This window comes from Miniopterus schreibersii (assembly GCF_964146895.1).
Source record: "Miniopterus schreibersii genome assembly, chromosome: 11".
Lineage (NCBI taxonomy): Eukaryota > Metazoa > Chordata > Mammalia > Chiroptera > Miniopteridae > Miniopterus > Miniopterus schreibersii.
The window spans coordinates 11,879,860-11,905,833 of NC_138111.1; the positions used below are offsets into that span (position 1 = coordinate 11,879,860).

Genomic DNA, 25,974 nt, shown 5'->3' on the forward strand with positions numbered 1-25,974 from the left:
GCCCCTGCTTGTGCGGGGGCAGTTCTCATCCCACGCTGCCTCCCAGGGTAGGCACTATTCTCTATCTCATTTGCAGTGGAGGAATTTAGGCTCCATGGAGGGTTCAAGGTCATGCTGACAGTCGATGGCAGATGCTTAGAGTCCCCCACATCCCTTTGGCTGTGAAATGTGTGTGACTTCCACTGCTCCAAGGAAGGTTCTGGAAAGTGGCAGGTGTGGGGACTGTTGAAAAGTTCACAGTGCAGATCCCAGATCACACGGCGGTTGTTCCCAGGGACCTCCTCTCCAGACAGCTGCTTCATCACCCCGCTTCTGTGCAGATGTGGGCTGCCCGGGCCAAGGGCGCCACTGGGGGAAAGCGTCACTCTGGAAGGTCTCTGTCCCTCGCTGGAATCTGCTGATGAGGTAGTGGACACGTAAGTCAGCAGTGTCCGTTGGGCATTTGGTGGGCAAAGCCCCCAGTTTGCGTATCATGATCACCACCCCTACTTCTGAATTGTCCTTAAGAATGAGAGCCCTTGTGTGAGCTGGAAGGCCAGCAGGACCCTGTAAGAAGCATGAGCTGTCCCTGATCTTTTGGTCCTTGCATGTGTCTGTGCACTGCATCCTTTGGAGCTTCCTCCTAGGAAAAACCAAGCTGGAGGCAGCTCTGGCAAGAGCACTGTCTGCTCTTCAAAAGCAAAGAGGAAAGAGCCAGTCACTTGGTAGTTTTTCAGCCTTTGCTCACCAGTTACATGTGGGGATCAGAGACCCTGAGATCTCAGTGAGAACCCAGAGACAATGCATGCCGTGGGGTCAACCTGGCATTGAGTGGGGTCCCTGCAGGTCTAGTGACTCGTACTTTATCTTGGACATAACTCAGAACTCACAGACCTTAATTAGGAAAGCTGGAGAAGACAAGGAAGGGGGAGGGAACAAAACAGCAAAATCCTAGTTTTATGAACTTGAGAAAGTCGTTCTTTTAACACATAGATGTTTTTAAGTGAGAAATCACTTCTCTGACCTTTCTTCAATAGGCCAGTGTGGTCAAGACTGCCTTTAACCGCCACTGGGCTGTTTCTGACCACAGGTTTCGGTGACCAGGCACAATGCTAGGATACGGTCAGTGCTTTTTTGCTTAACCCATGAATATCTCAGCGCTTTCAGAGAAGGGCCAAGAAGAAGTCTGGAGGCTCTGAAAGACCCTGCTTCTCTCCAGGTGGCTCTGAGCTGAGCGGCGATTTCCATGTTTCAGTGCTTTGCTCCAGAGTTGGCTGTGTTCCCCAATTCTATTCTGGATCCAGTAGACAGGGCATTTTGGAATCAAATGAGTTGGACTTGTGTTCTTGGGTCTTCTGATATCTGATTCTCTGCTGAGGCAGTTTTGGAGCGTGGGATTTAGAGCAGCCAGAGTTGCCTGCTCCTGCTCTAGAACCACCACATCTCCATCTTCTGGTCTAGAACCAGAAGGGTTTCGGTGCTCAGCATGCTTCTCTAGACCTGGCAACGCATCTGGGCTCTGAAATAAAGACTGCGATGCTTCGGGCCGGCCGCGCCTGCCTCGGGACTATCATGCAGCGCTGGCGGCATCCGCGTTCTGGTCAGAGCTGATGGATCCAGAGTCTACACTGCTTTTCTCTCCTGATCTAGAATTCATGAAATTTCATCAATTGCCTTCAGTATCAGTGTTTTTAAAAAGAGAGATTTGGAAAAACAGAAAGTTAGCGATGTGTTTTTAAAAATGTGCTCAGAAGTCTGTTTGCAGCAAGATTCCGCACCTCGAACTTTAGCCTTCAGGCCTCTGCTGTTGACATCATCTGGGAAACTGGGTTGATCATGCTCAGCTGTGGCCCAGTTTTCCCCTTCTCTTGCCTTTTTTTCTCCAGCCCCTGCTCCCCGGAGCCCACGTGACATTAAGACTGCATTTCAGACCCGGCCCTCAGGCCTAGATTGCCTGGGCCACTCCCTCCTCCATGCCCCTGGAACACAGAACCTACCATGTTGCTCTAGGAGTGTCTGAGTAATCTCACCCTCCATCCACCCCCTCTGTGGATTTGGGAGCCCTTCAGGAGAAGGGATTTTTTTACCTTTCTTTTTTCCCCCTCTGGGATCCGTTTTCTCATGTAGATCCTGGGGAATAAAGAACCTAACATGTTAAGTGCTATGTAAATGTATATTGAATGAGTGACTGCAAGAATTAGTGAATGAATAAGAGAGATATAAGAGAAAACTTTGAGCAATGTTTGGGAAGAATCTGAGTCTCTCAAAAGGAAGCACAGATCTCTGGGAGCCCCCAAACCCCTGCCTCTCACCCCTTAGGAATCTCAGGAAGGTCCCACAACCCACTCTCCTGAGCCTGTCAGCAGCTTGCTGCTGGAGAAGGCACGTCTGCCATGAAGTCACCCACGGACCATCTGGCTGGGGATCCCGTGTTCCTCTTCTGCTTCAGGGGATTACGTAAGCTGGACAGCAGCCTCCAGATGTTAGCAGTTTCTGCTCATTTTCCCTCCCTTTTCAACAACAATAATAATAATTAAAACAAACACAGGTCTCATCCCCCACCCGCACCCCTGAAATTACAAACAGGTGGGCCCAGATGCCCTTCCCTCTCCAAAGGCCTCCTGGTCTTGAAGCAGAGCAGCTGACCCTCGGCGAGGCCCACCCTGCACTAAGCCCAAAAGCCCGGCCAGCTACCCTGTGACTTGGGCCACAGGCCCCAGAGAGAGAACATGGCCATGTCATGAGAAGTCCCTGCGCTGGACTTTCCCTCTCCCTGGCTCCCACCCCCAGAGCCTTGGCCTCCAACTTAAATGGATGTATTTTGGAGGACTAGGTGGCTTAAGAGATTAGTAATGAGATCCCAAGTCTTTCAGTGCCGGGTCAGGAGTTCAGCGGCGGGCCTGGGCGACTCGTGAATGGCATAATTACAGAGACGGGAGCAGGCCTGCCGAGGGCCCATGTGAAATGAGGCTGCCAGGCCTTTCAAGGGAGGGGTTGTCAGCAGCACAAAAGCAGACTGCCACATCCGACACTAATCACTCTCCCTTGTTAGAGGATTTAGGGGCTGGAGCACCCCGAGCCCCCTGGCCAGTTCCTCTTCAAAACAGGCGTCTGGGTTTCGGCGATGGGCGCAGCCAAATGCCTGACTCTACTCGCTGTAAGATGGAGAGAGATTGCTGAGCCCGTGGGCTGGAGATGTGGGAACTAACATTTCACACAATGTAAATTGGTGACCAGTGTCATTATTTTAATGATTCCTTCCTCTCCCTTCGCTTCGGTTTCTCCATCTGGAATTGGGCCATAGGAACCTCCCCTTCACAGTAACTTAAGGATGGAGTTAATACCGATGTTGTCGCCATCCTCATTATGATCACCGTTGACACTGTATTGCCTCAGTGTCCTCATCTGTATAATAGGAGACAGACTTGGAGCAACACAGGCAGGGGTCAGGCCCAGACTTGAGCACGCTCTTTGCCCCCTGCCTCACAAGAATGGGAGGATCTGCCCTTGGAACACAGCTGCCGGCCAGAGTTGCTGGTTTAAATGAGGGCACAGAAAACAGGTTGGGCTTGCCACCTGGTGTGGGTGCTCTGTCAGGCATCTTTCATCACTTTTTCCCTTTGAAGAAGGTTGGGACATCCCATCTCTGTCCCCTAGAAATCCAGAGCCTCTGTGAAATTAAGCAATTGCATGGGCAGTCCCCAAGAATCAGTTCTGTGATGCTGAACCGTCTCTCTTCTAAGGAATTGTTTTCTTCCCGTGCAGATGTTAGTATGATGTCTGAGATGATTTCTTTGCTCCTTCCCTTTGAAAGCCTAGCCTTTTTCTGCGTGATCATTGGATCAGGCCAGGAGTGTGCACCCCAAGCCACCGGATTCCAGACATGGGGAGGCGCAGGCCTGGGGGATGTTAGACCCCTAAGGAGTGTGAAATGCCTCATGTGTTAGGAACAGACCCCTGGGGGGTGGGGGAATGGGGTGCTAATCACCCTAGAGCTCCAAGGCTGGAGGGCATGGACATGGACGGTGCCAAGTTATCTTATCTGGAAGTGTCTGGGTGAAGGCCTCAGGTCTGTCTCTATTTCCAGAGCTCTGGGTGGGAGTGAGGAGGCATCCCTCTGCTCCACACACAGGCCCTCTGCGCAGGAAATGCTCCTTTGCTTTATTGTCGGTGCACGCCAAATGATAAATCCTGAAACCGAAAGAAAGGCAGGCCACCCCTCTCCCACCCTCCCTCTATCTCTGTGAGGCAGGCGTCAAAGGGGAAAGCTGCCCTGGAGGCCCGGGGAAAGTGATAATTGTTTCTGATGGTCCCTACAAGAAAGCCTGGTGTCTCTGTCTCTCTGTCTCTCTCTGTCTCTCTGTCTCTCATTTTCTCTCTCATTGTCTTCCCTCTCTTCATTGTTATCAAGGGTGTAAAAAGAAAGTTGGAGAAGGGGATTGAAGGTGTGTGTGTGTGTTTGTGTGTGTGTGTGTGTTGTGTTCTGTATCTTAACCCTCTGTTGGTTGTTCTTTACATTTTCTGTGTTCAGGGGTCAGTTTGTAATAAGGGGCATAGGAAAGAGGTCAGGGTGGATATAAGAGTGGGGAGAAGAATCCAGGTGGAGAGGATGACAGGACTCAGCAGCCAGAGAGAGAAGCCCTGGGCCTGGGAGTGGAACTTGGGTTGCATGTGTTTATATGTGTGTGACTTGAGATACTTGTTAGGAAGCCTGCTATATAGCAAAGGATCAATAACTTTATTGTTATCGTTGCTAGTTCATTTTTTTATTCAACTAATATTTGCTTAGTGCCTACTTCTGGCCTTCCTCTGCTGTTAATACTGAAGATGTCACAAGCAAGACCCCATTCTTTCTCTCAGTGAGCTAACAGCCAAGTTCAAGGATTGCAGATGGGTTCATTCATCTCTTGGGCCAGTCCTGACCAATCATGAGTGGCTCATGGTAGCCTTTTGTTGAGATGGATTGAGAGGTCTCCACTCTGGGTAAGCGTGCACTGTTTAATTAATGACATCTGTCCTGACGAGAGATGGGGGCATGCCAGCCCTGACGCCACATGCTGGCTCAACTGGTCCAGGGGGCTCACGGTTAGCTCTCAGCCTCAGCTTCCCATCTGGGAAGTAGAAGTAATACTAACACCTTTCTCATAAGGCTGTTCTAAGGATTAAATGAAATAATGGTATCAAACAGGCTCTGTGGTGCATAACACTAATGAGAGGAGTTACTGTGAATACGAGTTACTATTGTCAGCATCCTATTTAATGCACATTCACTCCATGTGAGCCTGGGTGGTGGACAGGTCTGGCTGCAGCGCTTGCTAGTCCTTGTACCTGAATTTTGGATCTGTAGCCGGTTTCCCTGCATCACGTGGTTGCTATGATCTGCACATTGGTCTGAGCCTATGGAGACCTGGGCTTCTGGGCCAGATGTGTCATCCCTGAACCACATGTATCACCTTGGAAAAGACACCAGTTCAACACAGGCAGCGTTCAGTGAGCCCCGCCCAGTGACAGCAGTGAAAAGGAGAGAGAAATGGGGCACAGGCAATGGCCTCGAAGCTCACGCATGGAGACGGGTGGACATACGAGAACCACGATGCACGTGCATTTCACAAAGGGTCTGACCAAGAGTTACCAGCAAGTCCAGCCACGGGAAGGAAGGGAATGGACTTGGAGTCTCACCCCTTGGCTTTGACTCCTAAGCCATGGGGGAGCGACTGATGCCTTCCAAACCTCAGAGTGATTGTCTGCAACGTGGGGACAAAAATGTTTACTCCCGGGGTTGTTATGAGGGCCAGACGAGATGATACAGGGGGAGCACCCTTACTAGTAGGCCGTCTTTAAGAGTGGGTGTCCTTTCCCTCCCCCACAGGAGCACTGAGGAGGGAGCAACACATTCTGTAGGGAACAGCCAAGCTGGCTTGACAGAGGTGGCTTTATTTTACCTGGGCCACTTCGTGTCCCTGTCTCCGAGGCCCTTTCCAGCCAGGATCTGGCGGCTGCCTCCCAGCAGGCATTCCCTCCTGCAGTCGTCATATACAGAACTCTGCCCCTCCTGCAACCTTGCAATTCTTGGGAAAATAACTTGGCATTGGACCTGCAAGCCTGAGGTTAAAATGTGGCCTGAATAGAAATGTTGGGAAACACTGCCTGGTGTGCGTGTGTGTGTGCATGTGCATGTGCGTGTGTGCTGGTGCGTGTGCCTGCCCACTGCGTTAACGTGTATTGTTATTGTCAGCAAGAACCCCGCACTTGCCCCTCCCTATCCCTTTTCCTCTTTTTTTCCTATGAGGCCCACTCCCAAGTCCCTTTGGGTTGAAAGAGGAAATTGGAGAGGATGGGCTCGAGGTTTGACAAGCACTTCCTCCCTCCCGTGATTGACAAAAGGGCATGTAAATCTGTAGAAGAGAAATTCAATAGAAACCTCATGGCATCTCCCCTGTGTGGGAAAATACCAGAACTCCTGCTCGCCTGTTCTCCCTCATCCCCGCCTTTGTGTACATCGTGTGTGGGTGGAAGATAAACTGGATTTAAAAAACCCTTTGAAAGCAAGACATCGTTAACTCCTCTAATTGAAAGCAGTCTTCGGCAAAGGAGGGGGTTTGGAGGCGGGCGCTGGGTGTAGTGGCTGGCAGTGCATGGAGTGGCCTAGAGTCCCCAAGTCCCGGGGGCACAGAGGCCCCTGCTTCGGTCATCTTGGGCACCTCAGGCACTGTCAGACATCCTGACCCATCCAGAGGAACTTACAGCGCACATTCAAGGCTGTCTCTCCCCTCCCCACTGGGCTCTGCTCCCGTCTGTCCTTTGCGATGGCTGGAATCACATCTCTGAGGACCATCCCTACTCAAACGCCTAGAGCTCCCAAAGCTCTGGGGCGGATCTCCCAGCTCTTTTGCAGCACACACAAAAAGAAAAGAAAACACATTGCTGGAATGGATGCGGCACACTTTTATGCTACCCCTCCAGGTGTCTCAGATGGAAAAGGTGGCTGTGAAATTAGCCCCCACCTCAGAGCGTCAGAGACATGGGCCCCACGGGTCGGCCCAGAGGCCAGCAGGAGGATTACCCTTCATCCCGGAGTCGGCACTTTCTTGGCAGCAGGCACTAGGGAGAGACTGGAAATCAGAAGCTGGCCGAATGTCAGGACTGAAAAGCCCTTTGGGGCTTCATCTTACTCTCTCCTCTACAGGTGGGAGGATGGGTGTCAGGAGTAAGCGACTGAGTCAGTTCTGGGAGGTGGGTCCCTTGGCTGGCCACCCAGGGCTCTTGAGACCACATCGCCCTGCCCAGGGCACACCTACAAGGGCCTGCTTTGGTCTGTTGAAGCAACTTCTACTCAGGAGTGCAGGAGAAGGCAACGAGGAGAAATCCCAAGTGCAGCCCGAGAGGACAGGCGGGCCCTTTCAAGCTAGCATCTTCGGGTAAGAGAGTGGGCTGAGTTGGCACCTGGATTTGAATCCTGGTTCTACTAATCAGTTCTATGACCTTAAGCAGATTACCAGGCCTCAATGTCCTGATCTATAAAATGGGTATCATAACAGCACCTACCCCACAGAGTTGTCGTGAGGATTGCATGACTGAGGGGTATAGCGTCCTTACAGCAGTGCCCAGCGTAGAACAGGCACCCAGCACAGGCTGCTGCTGCTCTGCTGTTGTTACTGTTGTTCACGGGGCAACCGTGGTGTCCTGTGTGCTGGGCAATCTGCTAAGATTTATTGGAAGATAAATAAAACGTGATTCTCACCTTGGAACTCTTCAGAGTTGAAAGGGCTAAGACTGGGCTCTAAACAACCATAATCCAACTTGACAGGTGCTGTAACTGATGTCTATATAAAGAACTAGGTGGACACATAAGAGAGAGCAATTAATTCTGCCCGGGGGTGAGCCAAAGCTTTCAGGGGAAGAGTGATATTTGAGACTGGCTTTGAAGTGTGTGCACTATTTCACAGAATGGCCAGTCCAGTGCGGTGGAGGGGAGTTGGGGAGTTGCAGGGAGAAGTCTGGGCGCAAGCATCACGGTGGCAGAGTCCGCGGCATGTGGGAGAAAGAGGTATCCGGTGAGAAGGGAGCACCGCTGGGGACACATGTGGACACCTGCCTGCTGCTCGTGGGGGAGCACAGCTGGCAGCAGAGAAGGCAGGGAGGTGCTGAAACAGCTGTGTCCAGGACACTGCCCATCCTGTGGCCCACGGGAAGCCATGGAGGGAGCCCTGAGTAGCATGGTGATATGATTGGTTTTTCACTTTGGAGAGTTGATTGTTCTGTGTGGAACGGCTGGTGGCCAGCAGAGTGGTAAATCGGTGCTTGCTCTCTTCTCCGTCAGAGGGAGCGGGGGTTTTCACCAAGACAACGACAGAGGTGGTACTCGGTGACTGAGTACATAGAACATGAAATCACAGGCATCAGGTTGCATGCACAACTTGATGGAAAGAGTTGCTTAAAGCCTCTGTGCCTAATTTCCTCATCGGAAAAGTGGGATGATGGTTCCAACCTCACAGAGTGATTGTGAGGATGAACTGATACTGTGACCTTGAGACCCCTGGTGGATGTATTTACTGGGGGTGTCCTATAGCAGCCGGGGCACTTAGAGATTATTTAATACAAGCACTACATTTCACAGATGGGAAAATCGATGTCCAGCTAACCAGTGGCACAGCCAGAAGTGACCCCCGTCTCCTGGTTCCCATGGGTGGTAACTGAAGTAAGCAGGTATCTCTGCAGATGATGGAGGGTCTAAGGGATTCTGCTAAAGACAAGAGACCCCCCTCACAGCCAAGGGGGGAAAGTGGTTGCTTGCCCCTGGGTTCCTACAGGTGCTAAGATGGTGATAAGAGGCACTGACCTGCTCAGCCTCCATCAGAGACCTAGGGCTGGGTTTCTTGGAGAAGAGAGAGGCATGGGGACTGGAATTCTTGTCCACTATTTGTGCCATGAATTCTTGGAGGAAGAGGGAGAACTCTCACTGGAGATGGTTCTACCCAACAAAGGTAGAATTGTGAGGGTGCGGAACATAGGTGAGTAAAGGGCATAGAATTTTGCATTTTCATAACATTTTTGCTGCTTACTTCCTGTGCTAAACACCTACCTCCCTTGGCCACTGAAAAAGGAATAATCTCAGTAGTGAACCTGTATTCAAGTTCCCAGGAAGAACAGGGGAAAGTGCAGCCAGATACTTTTTTTGGGAAAGTGCAAAAAAGCAGGTGGATGAAAACAGAGCATCCCCATAGAATTAGTTACCTTGGGATCACACTTGCATCCTTAGTGACCAGCCTTATGGCTGTGGGCAAGGCACCCTCAGTAAGGGGCTGCTGCAAGAGCAGATTCATGCCAGGTCCTATCAAAGCAGGAGGCTTGGGAGTCTTTGCCCCCCTGCAGCCTCCCCCCAGCTCCCCAGGAACAGAGATGGTTGTAAGATCAGCAAGGGCTTTGGGCAAAGGTTCAGCTGGATTTGTTGGTTCCTCTCTGATCTGCTTTGACTGTCCCTGGTCAGGATCCCAGCCAGCTTGAAACAAACACGAAACTAAATAGGAAAACAGAATAAAATTACAGCAGCATGCTCTTCTAAAGCCCTGTCTAGTGCTGATAGGGCCGATGAGATAAGAGGAAATTGTGTGGAAGCAGGAAGAAGGCTCTGTGCGTGTGGGAGATTCTCTGACCGTGAATGCTTTAGATGGGGAATAAGCACCCCCCCAACAGGCACACCCTGCGGCCCTCCAGAGATGTGCTCCGCCGCGCTCTGCTGGGGACAGGCGGCTAAGAACACAAGGGGAAGGAATTCCAGAACGAAACACGTGAATTGCTGGCCCGGATTCCGAATGCCATAGATAGTTTATGCAAAGTCTCGCACTGTTGTAAAACGTAACACAATCCACTGGCAGAGCTGCCTAAGCTGGGTCCCAGTTGTTTTTGAGAAAAATAAATAAACTTGAAAACGTCTTCCAGCCCATTAATGGGGCTGTGTTTTTCCCGTAGTCCCCTGGGTGTTAGGCTTCTAGAGACCTGAATACCTGAAGCCATCACCTGATCCCTGGCCAATGAGATGGTTGATCCTTGGGACCTTTACTGTCCTTAAGAAGTTACCTGTAACATTCAGGAAGCCACAGTGTATTTCCAGGATCCACGGATGGAGAGGGAGGGTGGGAAACTTTGGCGATGAACACAGTTCAATACTTTTCAGTGTTTTTAAGGCAGCCAGGCTTTTTTCTTAAATGAAAATTGCAAGGCCTCTCGATATCTAAAATGGATGATACTCAGATGATGCCCTGGTTGAAACGGTGGAGCAGAAGCTACGCAGGTTTTCCCCTCAACCTGCCCCCCAGGCTGACACCTCCAAGGGACCCTAGGAATTCACAGGTGATACCTTGAGAACCCAGGATGTGATCCAATATTCAAAGGTGAAAGATAAACCCAGGGCCCAAAGGGGTCAGGTAATTAGTCTACGATTACACATCAGACGTTGGGGAGTTTGGACCAGAACCAGGTTTCCCTCATCCAGAGCCAGCTCATCACTGCAGAGCTCGTGGGTGACAATGTGTGATTCTCCAAAGTTGGTTAAGCAACTTACTTCCTTTATTTGAGGCCTCAAGAATGGACCGAGTAATGTTAAGGGAAACTGGATGAAGGGCATAGGGAACTCCCAGTAGTACCTTGGCAACTTTTCCATAAATAAAAATTACTCCAAAAGGAAAAGGTTATTTTTATTAAAAAAACCAAACGAACAAACATTGATGCTTGCGATTGTAGATTACAATGCGGCCAAGTAAGTATTATCTTGACTTTGATTTAGTGATTTTAATGTATAACCCTTCCACTCCATTTTTACTTCTGTGCTCATTTGTATGAATCCCTGGGTGTAGTCTTGCTTTGTGTGATTTGTATAAATGGCATCAAAATGTACTTACCCGCTTAGGTCTTGCACGTGGGTCTCATCCAGTCCTCTCAATATTCTTTTGCCCATAGAATCCCACCAAGTGACTCTGTCGTATTTTACGCATCTTCCCTAACTGATGAGCGTGTAGACTGTTTCCAGTCTTTTGCTATTGTAGATATTGATGGAGTGGATATTCTTGACCCTTGAGGATCTCAATCCTCTGCAGGCAAGCCTTACTTCTTAGATCAGCAGACTGAGACCTGCCGATGTGGAATAATGGGCCCAGATTCCCAGGGCGGTTTTGAGAGAGGAGCCACTTCAGAGGAAAAGCACTGATTTGGGATGAACTTCTGCAAACATTCTGGCCAATCACGAGGACGACTCAGCTCTTAAATCATAGCCCTTTCCTGCTCTACAGTTTACAGTTGTGTACACCTTTGCGATTACTTGATGGACATCTGCGCATATTGTCACTCTGAGCTCCTCACCATCTGTTTTATCCACTGTCTTGTCTTCACAGTGCTTGGCAAAGAGCAGTTACTCAATAAGTATTATTTGAATGGATGAACCGGTGAATGAAATGACATTTGGATACAGGCAAAACCCTTACGTCTGAAGGATTCCGCTTGTTTATACGTGCGCTGTGTTTCTTTGAACGCCACTTCGTATATCTATCGTTGAGAACGAGTGTGTGTGTACGTGTTTGTGTTTGTGTGTATAGATGTTTGCATATATTACGTGAAGTGGTGGATCTGATTTTCTTTGGGGTAAGCAAATGCTCATACTAAGGTAATCTTGCTCTGTTGTGAATATGTCTCTGAGCACAGTTTACAGAGTGATTCTAAAGTGCTCTGGTGGGTGTGCAGGAGCCTATGGTGTCCAACCCTTCAGCCTGCCTTTTCTGCCACTTTCCCCCAAACTCGAACAATACCAGGCAGCTTATCACAACATGACCCTTCTGGGTTTCTGCTTTCCTCTGAGCCTCTGCTTCTGTTCCCTCTACCTACAAGGCCCTTCCCCTTATCTCTGCCCTCTTCTTCCAGACCCAACGCAGATATCAGCTCCTGTAGGACTTGTCCCCATAAGAACTACTCTGTCAGCTCCCCCACCAGAACACGTTGTCTGTTCGTCCTTGACAGCACCGAGGGCTTGCCTTCCAGGGGAGAACATGGACTCCTGGAACAGACTCTTACCTCTTCACCCCCGGCTCTTCCTGCGGGGCCAAGAACAAATCTCGGCTTATCGATTGGAATTTAATTCCACCTCTGCAACCCTCCACAGCGCTTGTTTTTCGTTATCTTTCCCCAGGTGTGCCGAACCAAGGTGATCGACCTCAGCGAAGGCATTTCCCAGCACGCCTGGTACCCGTGCACCGTCAGCTACCCCTACTCCCAGCTGACGCAGACCACCTTCTGGCTCCGGGTAAGCCGAAGCTCTGAGAGCCCAGAATCCCCAGTGGCCCCCAGGAAGCAGCGCCTCCCAGGGCCCTTTCTCAAGGTGGTGTGTCTACCCACTGAGGGTGCTCATTGGAAGGACAGGGGACAAAGCACTTAGCGATGGGATGCTTTCCAAAATGGGATTCCTTAATTGCTTGTGAAATACCACCCCCAAGTCATTCTTGTCTTGGCAGAGTTTGGATACCTTTGTCTGCCTGGATCTTTCTATGCATTGTTCAAGACCTTTTAAAATGATCTCTTCCATGAAGTGTTTAGTGATCCCCCCCAGAGAGAAGCGACTCTTCTCTCCCCTCTAGTCCTGCATGTGTTTGGTCACATGTCAGATGGCACTTGTCACATGGTATTACATAGTAGTCTATGAGCCCATCTTGCAGAGGACTGTGATCGTATTGCATTTTGATGTGCGTGGCACTGACCTACATCGAACTCCATAGTCCGCAGAAATGCAAGGACCGTGTCTTACTTCATGTTGTCTCCTCAGTGCCTAGTCCTGAGGTTGGTATGGAGAAGTGACAAATAATAACAGAACCATTTTTTATGGTATAAGTATGTGCCAGACACTTGACTCCCGTTATCTTACTGAGACTAACAGCCACCCTGCCATACAGATCTTCACTTAATCCACCACTTAGAGATGAGGGAACGTAGGCCCAGAGCGGCACAGCCACCACGGAGCATCCGCGGGGGCATCTCAGGAGGAGCAGAGCTGCAATAGGAGCAGAGTTTCTGATCTCAGAGCCTGTGCTCTTCACTGTGAGGTTTCCCTGCCTCCCTGTTCCCATGATGGAGCCATGATGAGTAATCCAGTCCCCGAGATAGAAGGTTCTCTTTGAAACTCCTACCCTGTGGCTGCTTCCCCACCAGGAGACAGGACATGAGTGACCCTCTTATGTCATATGCATTTCAGGCGTACTTTTCTCAGCCAATGGTTGCTGCAGCTGTCATTGTCCACCTGGTGACCGATGGCACCTATTACGGGGACCAAAAGCAGGAAACCATCAGTGTCCAGCTGCTTGATACCAAAGATCAGAGTCACGATCTCGGTGAGCAAGTCCCCTCGGGCCTGACTTGCTGTCAGGACCTGGTTCCACAATTGCCCACGCGTTGTCATGAGGGTCAGTTGAGATTGGGCTCTTCCTTCCCCTTTCCTCTATGTTCTCAACGTGGCATTCCTGATGCCTTCAAGTCAGGATGTGTCTGTGTGTCGAGAGGAGCCTGAATCTGACAGGTACAGGGGTGAGGGTCAGCGTGAAAGTCCTCCCTTCACTTCAGTGGCTTCCTTCTGCCAGTCACCTTTATCTAACCTCAGCATCCCATCCCACATGACCCTCCAAAGACCGTGGGGGGGGGAGACTGAGCCAAGGCCGGTTCCCACTGTACATGTGGGACCCTGGGTCACAGGGCAGTAGCTCTTGACCCTATAGCCAGAGGTGCTATGAAAACTCCCAGAGTGCCCACTGTGTGTCCAGCATGAGCTCCGGACTTTTCCACAAGAGTAAGAACCAACAAAGGTCCGATTCAGGTGAGGAGCCAGATGCCCCAGAACAAGGGCTGGAGTTCACTTGTACCCCGGTCCCACCTCTGCATACCCTCATGAGCCATGGGACACGGGAAAGAGCCCCAGCTCCAGAGCTGATAGGCAAGGTTTGAATCCCTGCCCCGCCACTCACGCACCTGGAAAATGTGAGCAACTTTCTCCATCTCTGTGCCTCATTAGGAGTTCTGCCTTCCCTCCCATGCGCTTCGGGACAATGGTGCCATTTTATAGTCTGAGTGACACATTAAATGAGATACGCCTTGAGATGGCGATGACCAGTGCCTAGCACAGGACCTGGCACCAGGAAGTGCTGTCACCTGCTCCCACGTTCCTGGTGAGGCCATTCCAGGTGCTCGGAAGCCCAGGCCCGCCCCGCAGCCCAGGCCCCAAGGCCGTGCCCACGCCATTCCACAGGGAGCTCATTTCAAAGACCCCTAGGAAGCAGGCCGGCGACGGGTCATCCCAGGGTCAGGCAGAAGCCAGGGGAGCAGCGAGGGCTTTTTGGTTTTGTTTTCATGTTTACTTATTTAGTTAGTTTTCAAGGCAAGGGGGGACAGCCTAATAAGGAAGAGAGAGAAAACCCCTCTGGACTTATCTGGATTCCTGGTAAATTTCCCTAAGTGGGAAGCAAATATTTTCATAGCTGGCCCGGGAGATCTGACCACAGCCCGGCTCGGAGCAGAGGGTTTCAGCTGAGGGAGTGGGGAGCAGTCCGGTTCCCGGGGAGCTCTTTGGATCCTGCTAATTGATGCCTGAGACTTTCACATGTCCCTGTCCCTCTCCACTGGGCCCCTGTCCTCGGTCTTCAGAATCCTGATTTCCCCTGTAGACGCTGCCCAGCTCTAAGAGAGTGGACCGTTTAAGGGGGCTGCTGGGCAGGGGATTTCATGTCCCAATCTGGCAGGCCTGCCCAAAATGGTTCAGGTCATCCCATTTTCTAGATACAGAAACTGAGAGTTAAGGTTTGCTGGAGTCACATAATAGGGAAATGGCTAAAGCAAGAATCAGCCAAGTTCCACCAACACCAAAATGGGCTTTGTTTTACCCATTGCATCCTGCCTATCACTCCCTTCCCTCTTCTTCTGGATGTGCCCTGTCTCCCTGCACCCTCCCTGCCCCTCTGCCTTTCTTCCTGAAGCCTGGAGACCTGCTCCCTACTGCATTCTACTTGGGCTTTATGTCACTGGCTATTCTGTGTCCCTCTGGAAGGCCACTTCCTGCTCAGGGTTCCGTCTCCTGTCCACAGAATGGTCACAGAGTCCCTTTCCTAATCACAGGGCTGCTCCCAAGTCCCTAGATTTAGAATGAGAATAGCTCCCCCACCCCTGAATGGCCTGTTGCTGTGAATTGTTTCTGGAAGGCAGCCTGAAAACTGGCAACTCGGACCATGAGGCCCTAGTGCAATGTGGGAGGGAGGAGAGGGCCGGCCAGTGATGCTTGGCTGAGGGGTGGCCCTTTGCGGGAGGAGAGGGGCCCTGGGCGATAGGTGAAGGGAAAGCTTAGGGGGCAGGGAGGCAAAGGGGTTGGGAAGATTTGGAACCAAGAGAAAAAGGCAGACAAAGAAACTTTCAATCAAACTCAAAATCCCCGCTGGCCACCCAATGGCGCTTTTGTGCAGTGACATGAAAGGGTCTGGGGGCTTCTGGAAGGGCCCGTTGGGGAGGGCGTGACTGGCCTTGAGTAATGAGCCTGGCCCCCCGGCCCTCTGTCTCCCCTGACAGGCCTCCATGTCCTGAGCTGCAGGAACAATCCCCTGATTATCCCTGTGGTCCATGACCTCAGCCAGCCCTTCTACCACAGCCAGGCGGTCCGTGTGAGCTTCAGTTCACCCCTGGTCGCCATCTCGGGGGTGGCCCTCCGCTCCTTCGACAGCTTTGACCCCGTCACCCTGAGCAGCTGCCAGAGAGGGGAGACCTACAGCTCTGCGGAGCAGAGGTAAGGCACCCTGGGTCTGCCCACCCTGGGCCATTCTCTCACCAAGTGGCGGTGGAGGAATTCTGGGACTGGGGTGGGATAGCCATGTGTGTTGCTGTGAAAATCTCGGCTGTGTGTCTCTCTTCCCCAATTTCTGGGCTCTGGTCGGTGCTGCCTTTGGACCTGCATTTGAGAGAGGAAGGTTCAGCAGGGCTGGGGAGTGGGAAGGGAACCTCTTTCACCTGGTTGCAGTCCCACAGCTGACAGTGGCTTGCAGGGTGACCCTGGGAACATCACTTTCTCTCTCTGGGCTTCAACATCCTCATTTGAACACAGGGTAGGTGGATTAGCTCGCTTTCAGCTCTGAAGTACTAGAATATCCTGCGTCCTAAGGAGGCATAACCCTCTGAAATTTAGGGCGAGAGAGGAGGACTGTTACTTTTTTCATCCCAGCTCACTGCCTATTTCAGGGACTGGTAAAATCTCTGTTTCTCCAAGCCCAGCTCCTGAGACCCCACAGTGGGCTAGGAGCCTGTCTTTTAGCTACATAACATCACTTCCTTAGTGCCCTGTCATCTGTTAATGAACCTGGTTTAGGGCTAAGAGGGGAAGGTGTTTCCTGGATGGAAGAGAAGCTTTGGTGAACCTCCTATTGGATCTGAATGTACCCCTTCCTGCCTGTGTGTCCGCGAATATGTTGCTTCACTTTTCTAAGTCGCAGTTTTCTGTTTTGGAACAAACTGGATGGTAATATCTACCCCATAGGGTGGTCTTGAGGTTGAATAGTACACTGTAGATGGAGGTGCTTCTGCAAACTGCCAGGCACCAGGCAAAGCTAATGCATGAACAAAGGACATTTATCTCCATATGACATTTGACATTTGACGGGGGTGCTTTTCAGCACACACACAGAATTCTGCACTGAGTTCTCAGAGTTGGGGGCTGGAAGAAGCCTGGGAGATGATCTAGTACGTAAAAATGCCCAAACTTCTGTACCCTCTAGAATTCCAGGGCACCCAAAGGGGAAGAACTGGTCCAGCATCACCCAGCACTGCTCATGTTTATTTAATGAGATCCAGAAGGAGAGAGAGTTGGGGTCTCAGTGGGCTCCTCCAGAGTGAGGCCCTCTGAAGGGCAATGCAGCCCTGCTACGTGTACCTGGGAGCAGGGAGCAGAAAGAGGGGTGGGAGGGCAACATTGGCCTTTCCCACGCCCCTGCTGCCCCAGAGGACACAAAAGGTGGTTGCAACACCCACATTGCTTTGCGCCCACTGTCTCTAGCCTCTGTTGTGCAAAGTCTGTTGCAATCCTTTGGAGGCCAAAGAGCTCCTTAAATATCACTCATTGTTATATTTCACCCTAAGAGGGCTTCTTCCTCCCTGGCTCTCCAGGCTATAAAAATAAGTTGATTCTCAGAACCCAGAGAAACATTGTGGATGGAAACTGCAAACCCATCGCCTTTGCCACAATGCTTTCTGTCCTTACCCAGGCACCCGCAGCCTCCACAAGTAGACTGAGGCCGGCAAGGCTGCTTTGAATTCTTAAGTAACAGTTCCTGCGTCCTGAGTAAACAGTAGGAAGTGCTCAACCTCAGAAACAAACCAATGGATCAGGGTTTATCGAATTCTTTGACTTGGGAAAGAACATTGAAATGGGAGAGAGTGTTCTCCTTCCTGTCTCTGGTTATATGCCTGTGAACCTGTCGCTCCTTCTCTCTGGGCCTCAGTTTCCCCATCTGTGGAATGATAATGGATGGGATCTTTCCAGTTTTAATGGTCTGTGATTCCCAAGAGCTAGGAGGGGTGAGAAGGAAGAGGAAGGGCCCAGCATTTATTATTTTATTATCTTATTTCATTATCATATCTGGCCTGGGGGGTATGGAAAGAGCGAAGGAGTTGGGGCTATCAAAACCCTGCTTTGTCAGTCACTAAAAGCAACGCTCTGCCCCCCAGAGCCAGGCACATCTGTCCGGGAGAGGAGGACTTTTCACAGCTGCTCACCTGCAAGCATGCAGTGAGGGAGACAGTGGAGCGGTGGGGACGCAGCCCTGAGGGCCTCTGCTGGCCTGGCCCTGAGCTTGGACCCGGCTGGGACAGGGACAGGCTCCCAGGGCCCAGGACCCCCTCCTGAATGCTTGGGTGGGGTGGGAGGAGGAAGGCAGCTGCTCCTGGGGAGCTGAAGAGGCATTTACCCAAATAGGCAAGGCTGTGCAAACGTGCAAGTGCGTTCAGACCAACGAGGTGGAAAGAAAAGAGAAATGAGCAGCGACTGTAAAAAGCCATGGGGTGTTTTCCTTCCTTCTCAAAACACCAAGGTAAATAGCGTCGCTTTTTATAGACCTCAGCTTGTAGGAGAAACATCCCACTTTGCTCCCAGCTTTCCCCAGGTAGTGAAAGGGGCTGTTTCTCCCCTCCCCGCTCCCACCCCTTTCTCCCCCCTCCCCATCTGCTCTTTCTCCCTGTTTCTCCTTGCCTCCCCTCCCCTCTGTCTCCCTCCCCTCTCTCCTGTCTCACCCCTTCCCCCCTCATTTCCTTCCTCTTCTGAGAGCAGCGTAGTACCTACTGGGCTGCCTTGGAAGAAATGTCGCTGCTACATCAACTCAGGTGGCATGTTCTGACCTAGACTTGGGGGTCTCCATTCCCCTGCAGTGCTCAGAAAAAATTCAGGGGTCCAAGAAATCAGGATCGGGTGTCAAACGAGAGGTCCAGTTGTGGAATTCTGTCCAAACCCCAGCTCCACAGTCTCCTTTTAGGGGAAGAGGGAAAGATGGGGGGGGATAGTGATGGTGGTGAGGGAGTTAAGAGGCTTTTTCAATAAGAAACACAATCTTGAATTGAGGCTCCAGTGAGTCTAACACACACACACACACACACACCACCCCTGTCTATCCTTATGGTTCTAAGCAGACATTGGGCCATTTATTATGAAATTCAGTAGACCATGTGTTTAGACAAATAACTTCCCCCCTCCCTCCCTCCCTTCCTCCCTCCCTTCCTCCCTCCCTCCCTCCTTCCTTCCCTTCTCCTGCCCCCTTTATTGTTTGCATTCTTTCTTCCTCTACCTCAAACTCTTACTTTCTCATGCCAGCCCATCCAGAGAGAGGCTGTCTGAGAGGGAAGTAACTTCTGGAAGGCCAGCTTTTAGAGAAAGGAATTCTTCCTGTGGCCCGATTAACTCCTTCCAGTCAGCGTGGACTCTGCGGTTGGAAGGGGTGGTGGGTGCCCACTGGCCAGAGCCAGGAGTTCCTAGAGTCTTGCCCTGACCAGAGCCCGTGCGTGGGATGGCCTCCTGCGCGAGTGTATAGGGATTCATATATAAGATCCGGAGCCCGGAATGAAGCTGCCCACGGCCAGAGGCCGCAGGCCTCAGATCACTATCCGCACGCTCACCCAACTCCTCCAGCCCACCAAGGCACCGGAGCCTCTCAGAGCGTCTGCTGGGGGTCACTGGTCTGGGGGAGACACCTGCAGACAGAGGTGCAGTGCCTGACATGTATGTCCACTGTGCCGGAGACTCCGGGCTCTTCTCCAAATCGCATGAGCCCCTGTCAGAGCCCGGCCCTTCCGCATCCTTGTCAGTCCTCGGGATTATCAAGTCTCTTTTTTCCCAGGGGCTCTGCAGTGATGCATGTCCGTTGCTTTGTCCTCATGAAACCATGACTCCTGAGACCTGGGAGACTCTTAAGAGCTGCTGTGGTTCTGCTTCCTCATCTGAGGATGGGAAACCTAAGATCCAGGCAAGAGAAGTGAGTTAGCCAAGGTCACCCCTACAGTTAGGGGCAGAACCGGCCTTTGAATCCAGTTTTCTGGATCCAGGGCCAAGATCTTCCCTCTTCATCGGAGGTTTGAGCACTGCTGTGCCACAGGCCAGACTAGGCCACTGGCCCTCTCCCACCAGGCAGCCTGGGACTGGAGTGAAAGGCTGCTTGGGCCAGGCACGTGCCCTCCCACCGGGTGCTCCCAGCTCACCTTGCCTTCACATTGTCTACAGACTCTCTCCTCTGTCCCACCACGTCACTGGCCTCCAGAATTCCAGGGCAGAGGAGCCTCTTAGGATCGCTTCTCGCAGTCACTTCGTTCCTGGGCAAAAAAAAAAACACAAAAAAACAAGCCTTATTCTGGTAGCTCTAGGGTCTCACTTCCCAAGCGCTCCCGCATTGCGGGTGCCAAGAGCATTTTCCCTCTGCTCCTTCCAGTGCTCAGCATGCTGGGTTTGTTTTTGTTGTTGTTGTTTTCTGTCCCAGTCTGAATAGCCTGGAATGATTTATAAACAACCTGCCAGTTATTATCTCCACTTGCCCCCGGCATAATTGCAGCTAAGTAGCAGGGCACAGAGCCAGGAGAGGAGCCCTCACCCGCCCTTTAACTTGTGGCTGTTCCTGTGCTGGTTTCAGTTTGACCCCAGTGTCCTCTCTTTTGCACATTTGGGGCCATTTCAGGTGGCAGTGGGGACAGCAGTTTGGGGGCTTGGCTGTCAGATCACCTAAGGTTTTAGCCCTACCTGGAACTATAAGGAAATAAGTTAAAATATAGATAAGAAAAGAAAATCCAGAAGTATCTAATTATCTGCATCCCGGGGAGCAGGGAGGGAGTTCTCCACCTTTGTCCAGATGTGAGAATCTCATCGGCAGCTTACCTGTGTCCCTTCCCCCATCCCTCTGATCAGCCCCATTCCTCCCTTCTGAGAAGTATCCCTTTTTCCTTTCAAATTATCTTTATTGACCGTCCATCACGGGTATTAAATTCTTCCCCCATTTTTTTATTTTTTTATTTTTATTTTTTATGAAGCCAGAGGCTTTTCTTTTGTTTTGTTTTCTTTGTTTTAATTTTTGTTTTTGTGTTTCAGAAATGACAGGGCTGTGTTAGGGAGGTATTTGGGAGGGGCAGTTGGGGTAATGTTTATCGTCTTTGGACAATGTGTTCACATAACCCTTTCCAACTAAGTGGAAAGTAAAGGAAGGGACTTGGGACAGACAGGCAGATCCACACAAATTCTGTCTACACAGAGGACCTTTGGACGAGCAACTTAAACTCTTCAGTCTCCTCTTCTTCAAGGTGGGGAGATAATGCCACCTCAAGGAGTCACTGTAAGGATGCAGACAAAATGCCGTGGATCAAACACAGAGGCCAGTGCCCAGCACATAACACCTCTCTTCCCCTTGCCTTCCTGTCTTCAAGCCTGCAAACCAGGTGCAGACAGATATGCTGAAAAAGTAGGGATGCCTCACTCCCCCAAAGTGTGTTCTGGAAGACGCTAGTCCTAAGAAATGTCCCATGAAGAAAGGTTATCAGAGTTTGGAGAAATGGACATACCTTAGCCTCTTCTGGAAATCCAAGTGTGCTTTAGAACATTCAGGGTTCTGAGAAGTCCTGCAGTGAAGAAAGCTGACTGGTCTCATTCATGCAATGCTACCTTTCTCATCTGACTGTGAAACCTTTGTGGTCGGGTAACTCAGGAATACTTTCCTTCTAGAGCAGAAAGAGCCAGAGTACAGAGACCACTTTCTCATGGAGCTGTAGTCTCCAAAGCATTTTTCACGCATTGATCTTTCTACTCTACAAACACGCTGAGCTCCACCCTCTCTTGGACCTTTGCACATGTTCTTCCTTCTGCCTGGGATTCCCTCTGCCCCAAACCTTTGTATGGTTGATCCTTTCCTTTCATCCAGGTCTTAGTGCAGACGTTCTCTCTCCCTGGAGGCTGTCCTTGGCCCCTGTATACAAAGTGTCCTGCCCCCAGCCCCCCACAGTCACCCTCTATACTTTTACCTTGTTTTAGGGCCCTTACCGCATGCATCACTGTCTAAAACAGGCTTATGTATTACTTTACTTTGGCATGTGTCCTTCCTCAAACACACAGGTGGCAGGAGTCTGACCTGTCCCCTCCATTGCTGTGTCCCCAGTGTTGAGAACAGTGTCTGGTACGCAGCAGGGCGCCCAGAAAAGGTCTGTTGAATAGATGAATGAGTGGCTGGCATGTCATCCTGCTGACAATCTTGAGAGAGAAATCATTTTATTACCTCCATTTTGCAGATGAGGAAACTGAGGCTCAGGGTGGTATGTAACTTTCCAAGGTCAAATAGCTAATAAAAATGGCAGAACTGGGGCGGGATCCCAGACTTGCCCAATTTCGAAGTCCTGTGCTCTTTCCATTCTAGAAAGTCAAGTTTTTCAGCTTGCCCTTTTCCTGCAAAGAAGAATATTAACATGCACAGAATTGAGGGCACTGCTCCTTCCTTAATGGCCCCACAGCCCAGAGAAGCCCAGATCTTGTCTCTCAGTGGGGCTCCTAGAGTCCCCTGGGTCATCCTCTGACATGAGCCCAGGGACATCCTGGGAGTGCAGAGAGAGAGTAGCTAATCTGTAAGGTGTAGTTAGAAGACCAGCTGGGAAGCTGGTAGCTCCCAGAGTGAATCCAGCTGAATTGGAACCACGTGGCCCTTTCCCCAGCCCGTACACAACGTGAGCAGATGCACTGTTTAGTGTCAAGGCCCTGAGTCGACTCCACAGTCACAGTCTCTTCGAGGTCCCCGTGTGGCACAGCACCAAGGCTCTGAGGAGCAGGAAGGAGGGTGGGAATCGGAAAGCGCATGTGAGGGAACCCGCTAGCCCTGCACCTACTTCCGAAGGGGCGGTGGGTGGGGGGTTATGTGGACAGTGCAAAGCCCACATCAGCGTGGGGGCTGAGGCCTAATCAGACGCTTGCCCTCTCCCAGGTATTTAAAAAAGTGAATTGGAACAAAAAGGTGAATTCGTTGGTGGTATGTTCTGGAGATTTTAGCTCCTCCCCTCCCTCACCCACTTCATTTCTCACCACAGTTCCCAGCAGGGGATGGAGTGTGGTGGTGTTTAACCGGGTGCCTGTAAAACCCTCAGGAGTGTGTCCTGAAACTGGCAAAAAGGAAAAACACTGGGGATTTCTCCTTAAGCTGGTGTGGCCCCCAGTCGCTCCCTGTCTCTCGCCACCATTCACCTCTCGCTAGTTAGGGGATGTTTACTATATGCGAGGAGTTTTTATTGCCAGTGCAAAGTGAACCAAGATGAAACGGGCATTATCTCGACCCTCAGGGCAGCTCTAGTGCAGGTGTAGGGAGAGGTTAACCACAGGACTTAGGAGCCACACATCTGGGTGGGAGCTGCAGTAACTTAATCTCACTGGTCCCCGGTTTTTCCAGCTGTAAAATGAGTAACACTTAGCTCATAGGGTTGTCGTGAGGATGGAGTGAGCTCATGTACATACCCACTCGTGAATAGCCATTCATGCGCCGGAGGGTCGGTGTAGCTGTGATAGGAGGGGAAAGGCCGCCAGGCGCAGGGGTGTCCTGTGGCTCTCGCCTGCACCCTCCGGGATGAGCACACGTTCCGGCCCGGGGGCGCCAGGACCTGTGCTGCCAGTGCAGCAGGACTCCGCAGCGCCAGGGGAAAGGGGGCAGGAGCCTGCAGGGAAGCTCACCTGGGGACACAGGTAAAATGTCCTGTGGAAATGTACCTGTATCGGGACTTGAAGAATAGGTAGAATTGGAATTGGCAGGAAGATTGGAACAGCAGCTGCAGAAGATGCGAGGCGTGATCTCTGTATAGCTTTCCTAGCAATTCACAAATTACAGTTTATAAAAGACTCTCCATGCAACACCTCCCTGGAGGCTCATGGCTCTGTGGGTTGGCCGAGCCTGAGAATATGCTGCAGGTACATCAGAAAGGTGATGTGCGTTGCTCAAAGTTACGCAGCGTCTAGGTAACAGAGTATAGATTTAGTTATATCGTTAGCTGCCATTTACTGTGCCCTTTTTTGTGCCAGGAATTCTGCTCTGTACTATCATAAAATATAGAGAGGCTTTCATTCAATTCGGTGTCGGGCAGATAAGAAATACAGTAAATACTTGCCATAAGGGAATGATCCCCATTTCACAGATGGAAAAACTGAGGCTCTGCAATGTTTGAAGCATAGTAACTTACAAAGCTTTCAAGGATTTGAACCCTGGTTTGTCTGTTTCCGTAACTTGCGCTCGTAACACATCCGCTGCCTCCAGAATCTTCCTCACCCAAGCCGGCTCCCCTTCCTTCCCTCAGTCTCCTCTTCCTCTCCTCAGTCTCGGCCTCCTGAAATTTTGGAGAGGGAGGCCATTGGCTCTCCTCTTCCAGCTGGAGGGCAGAGGTCCTGCAGGAAAGCTCCCTCTTACCTGCCTGTTTCCTCCCTCCAGCTGTGTGCACTTCGCGTGTGAGGCCGCTGATTGTCCGGAGCTGGTGGTGCAGAACGCCTCCCTCAACTGCTCCAGCAGCGACCGCTACCACGGCGCCCAGTGCACCGTCAGCTGCCAGACGGGCTACGTGCTGCAGATACAGCGGGACGACGAACTGATCAAGACCCAGGTGCGTGCAGGTGCTGGCCTGCAGCCCTCCAGCCTGGAGAGGCCGAGAGGGCGCTAGACGTGCTCTCGGCTGGATCTCCAGCATTTAAAGTAGCGCTGCCACATAGCAGATGCTCAGTGAACGTGGGCTGATTGAATGAGTCAGTCATGGATCAGGAACTTGTATGACAGTGGTTCCGGGCAGAGTAGTGTTCCACGCTACAGGTGTCAGAGTCTTTGTGTGGGCTGCAAATCTGGAAGACTACGGCTGAGCGTTTCGAATGAAACCTTTACAGTCAAAACTCTGCTACAGTTGAATGGGCTGCTTTAGGAAGAGGTGAGCCCTCTGTCAATGAGGTTCATTCATTCATTCATCACAGAGCACCTTTTCACTGGGAACCAGAGGGTATACTAGAAGCTAGAGGGGAGGAAGTTGCTAAGATAAACCTAGTTTTGCCTCTCGAGCACTTAGGATGAGCCAGTGAGTCACGACCAAGCAGTGTAACAGCACTGTAAAGGGAAGTGTGAAATGTGCAAATGCCCTGGGAGAAGTGACATGAAAACTGAGGATTAGATCAACAGGCAAAGGGGTGTGTGCTGGGGAGAGGGAAGAGCTACGTGTTTTGGGGTTCTGGGCACAGGCAGGGATGGTAAGTGGAAGCCCACAGGTGAGAGAGAGCATGCCACACACAGGTTTTTCTTTTTCTGAACTCACCTGAGCAGTGAGGCAGGATCCGCTGGCATAAGGCCCTGTTTGTGTGGTTAGGAAGTCTGGGTTTATCTGTAGGGCAGCAGGGAGCTGATAAAAGAAGTAATGTGGTCCAGTCATGGTTGATGAAGGCCCTTCTGGCTGCCCGCTTGGGTGTGGCTTGGAGTCTGGCAGTAGACTGGCCCCAGGGAGAGCCCTCAGTAGCCATCAGAAGAGATCGGGGGGAGGGGTGTGTCCTGCACGAGGGGAGTGGCAGTGAGTGGGTTTGAGATACGGCGTAATGTTGCTTCAGCCAGACGTTGCTGCCGGGTCTCGGGTGGGTGAGGGAGAGTGGGGCTCAGTGGCAGTGAGGCCTGAGACTTGAGGATTCAGAGCTCTGTCACTAGATGCAGACTTCGAAGTCCAGGGCCCCACCAGCAGACTTCGCCTTCATGCTGTGAACACACAGGGCATGTTCCTTGGTGCTGGGAACAGCTATTGGTACCAACCTGGAAGCTCTAGACAGCTTGTCTTAGACCCCTGCTTCCGTGGGTCAGACAGGGCAGGTCTGAACTCCTGTGGAGACAATTAGGCTGTTTGGCAGTGAGGCCCTCTGCTCTCTTTGATGTATGCTGTAGAGGGGAAAGTGTCCTTTGCTTTTAAAATCCCAGATCCACATTTGGCATCCCTAAATGCCCTAGGATTTGGTGCCTTCCTCCGTGAATGGGAGCCCCCAGGGTTGCGGATGACTGTCCCTCTTTTGGCTCAGTAGCTTGGCCTCGCCCTTCCACCCATGGGGCCCTGTCACCTTCTAGGTTGGTTCCAATCACCAACCTAGACTTTCCCCAGCCTTGTTCCTTTTTCACATCTACCTCTCTCAACTATTGAACCATCAAATTCTAGCGTGGGGAGTGGACCCTATGACTTTCCCCAGCCTTGTTCCTTTTTCACATCTACCTCTCTCAACTATTGAACCATCAAATTCTAGCGTGGGGAGTGGCTCCTGAAGCAATTCTTCGATTCAGTGGCAGTGGGAAAACTGAAATAAGAAAGAGACTTGTCACAGAGGAAAACCATCCAGGGCCCCAAGATCCCAGACAGCCCATTGTCCACCAGACACTATAATAGATTCCTGTAACTGCCTCCAGAGCCAGAAAAAGATAGAGTTTGGCAGACAGTGTCCTA

The 25,974-nt window shown here is 51.2% G+C and overlaps 1 protein-coding gene across 1 annotated transcript in view; it reads left to right on the plus strand.

The window, feature by feature from the left end:
- Positions 1–25,974, plus strand: part of PAPPA (pappalysin 1) — a gene marked incomplete at its 5' end in the record, with an annotated part of 212,477 nt that overhangs the window by 138,702 nt on the left and 47,801 nt on the right. Inside the window, 4 exons of the mRNA XM_081151832.1 lie at positions 12,155–12,268; positions 13,211–13,346; positions 15,562–15,775; positions 23,955–24,123. Of these exons, the coding sequence (XP_081007958.1) occupies positions 12,155–12,268; positions 13,211–13,346; positions 15,562–15,775; positions 23,955–24,123 (633 nt within the window). The remainder of the gene's footprint in view (positions 1–12,154; positions 12,269–13,210; positions 13,347–15,561; positions 15,776–23,954; positions 24,124–25,974) is intronic.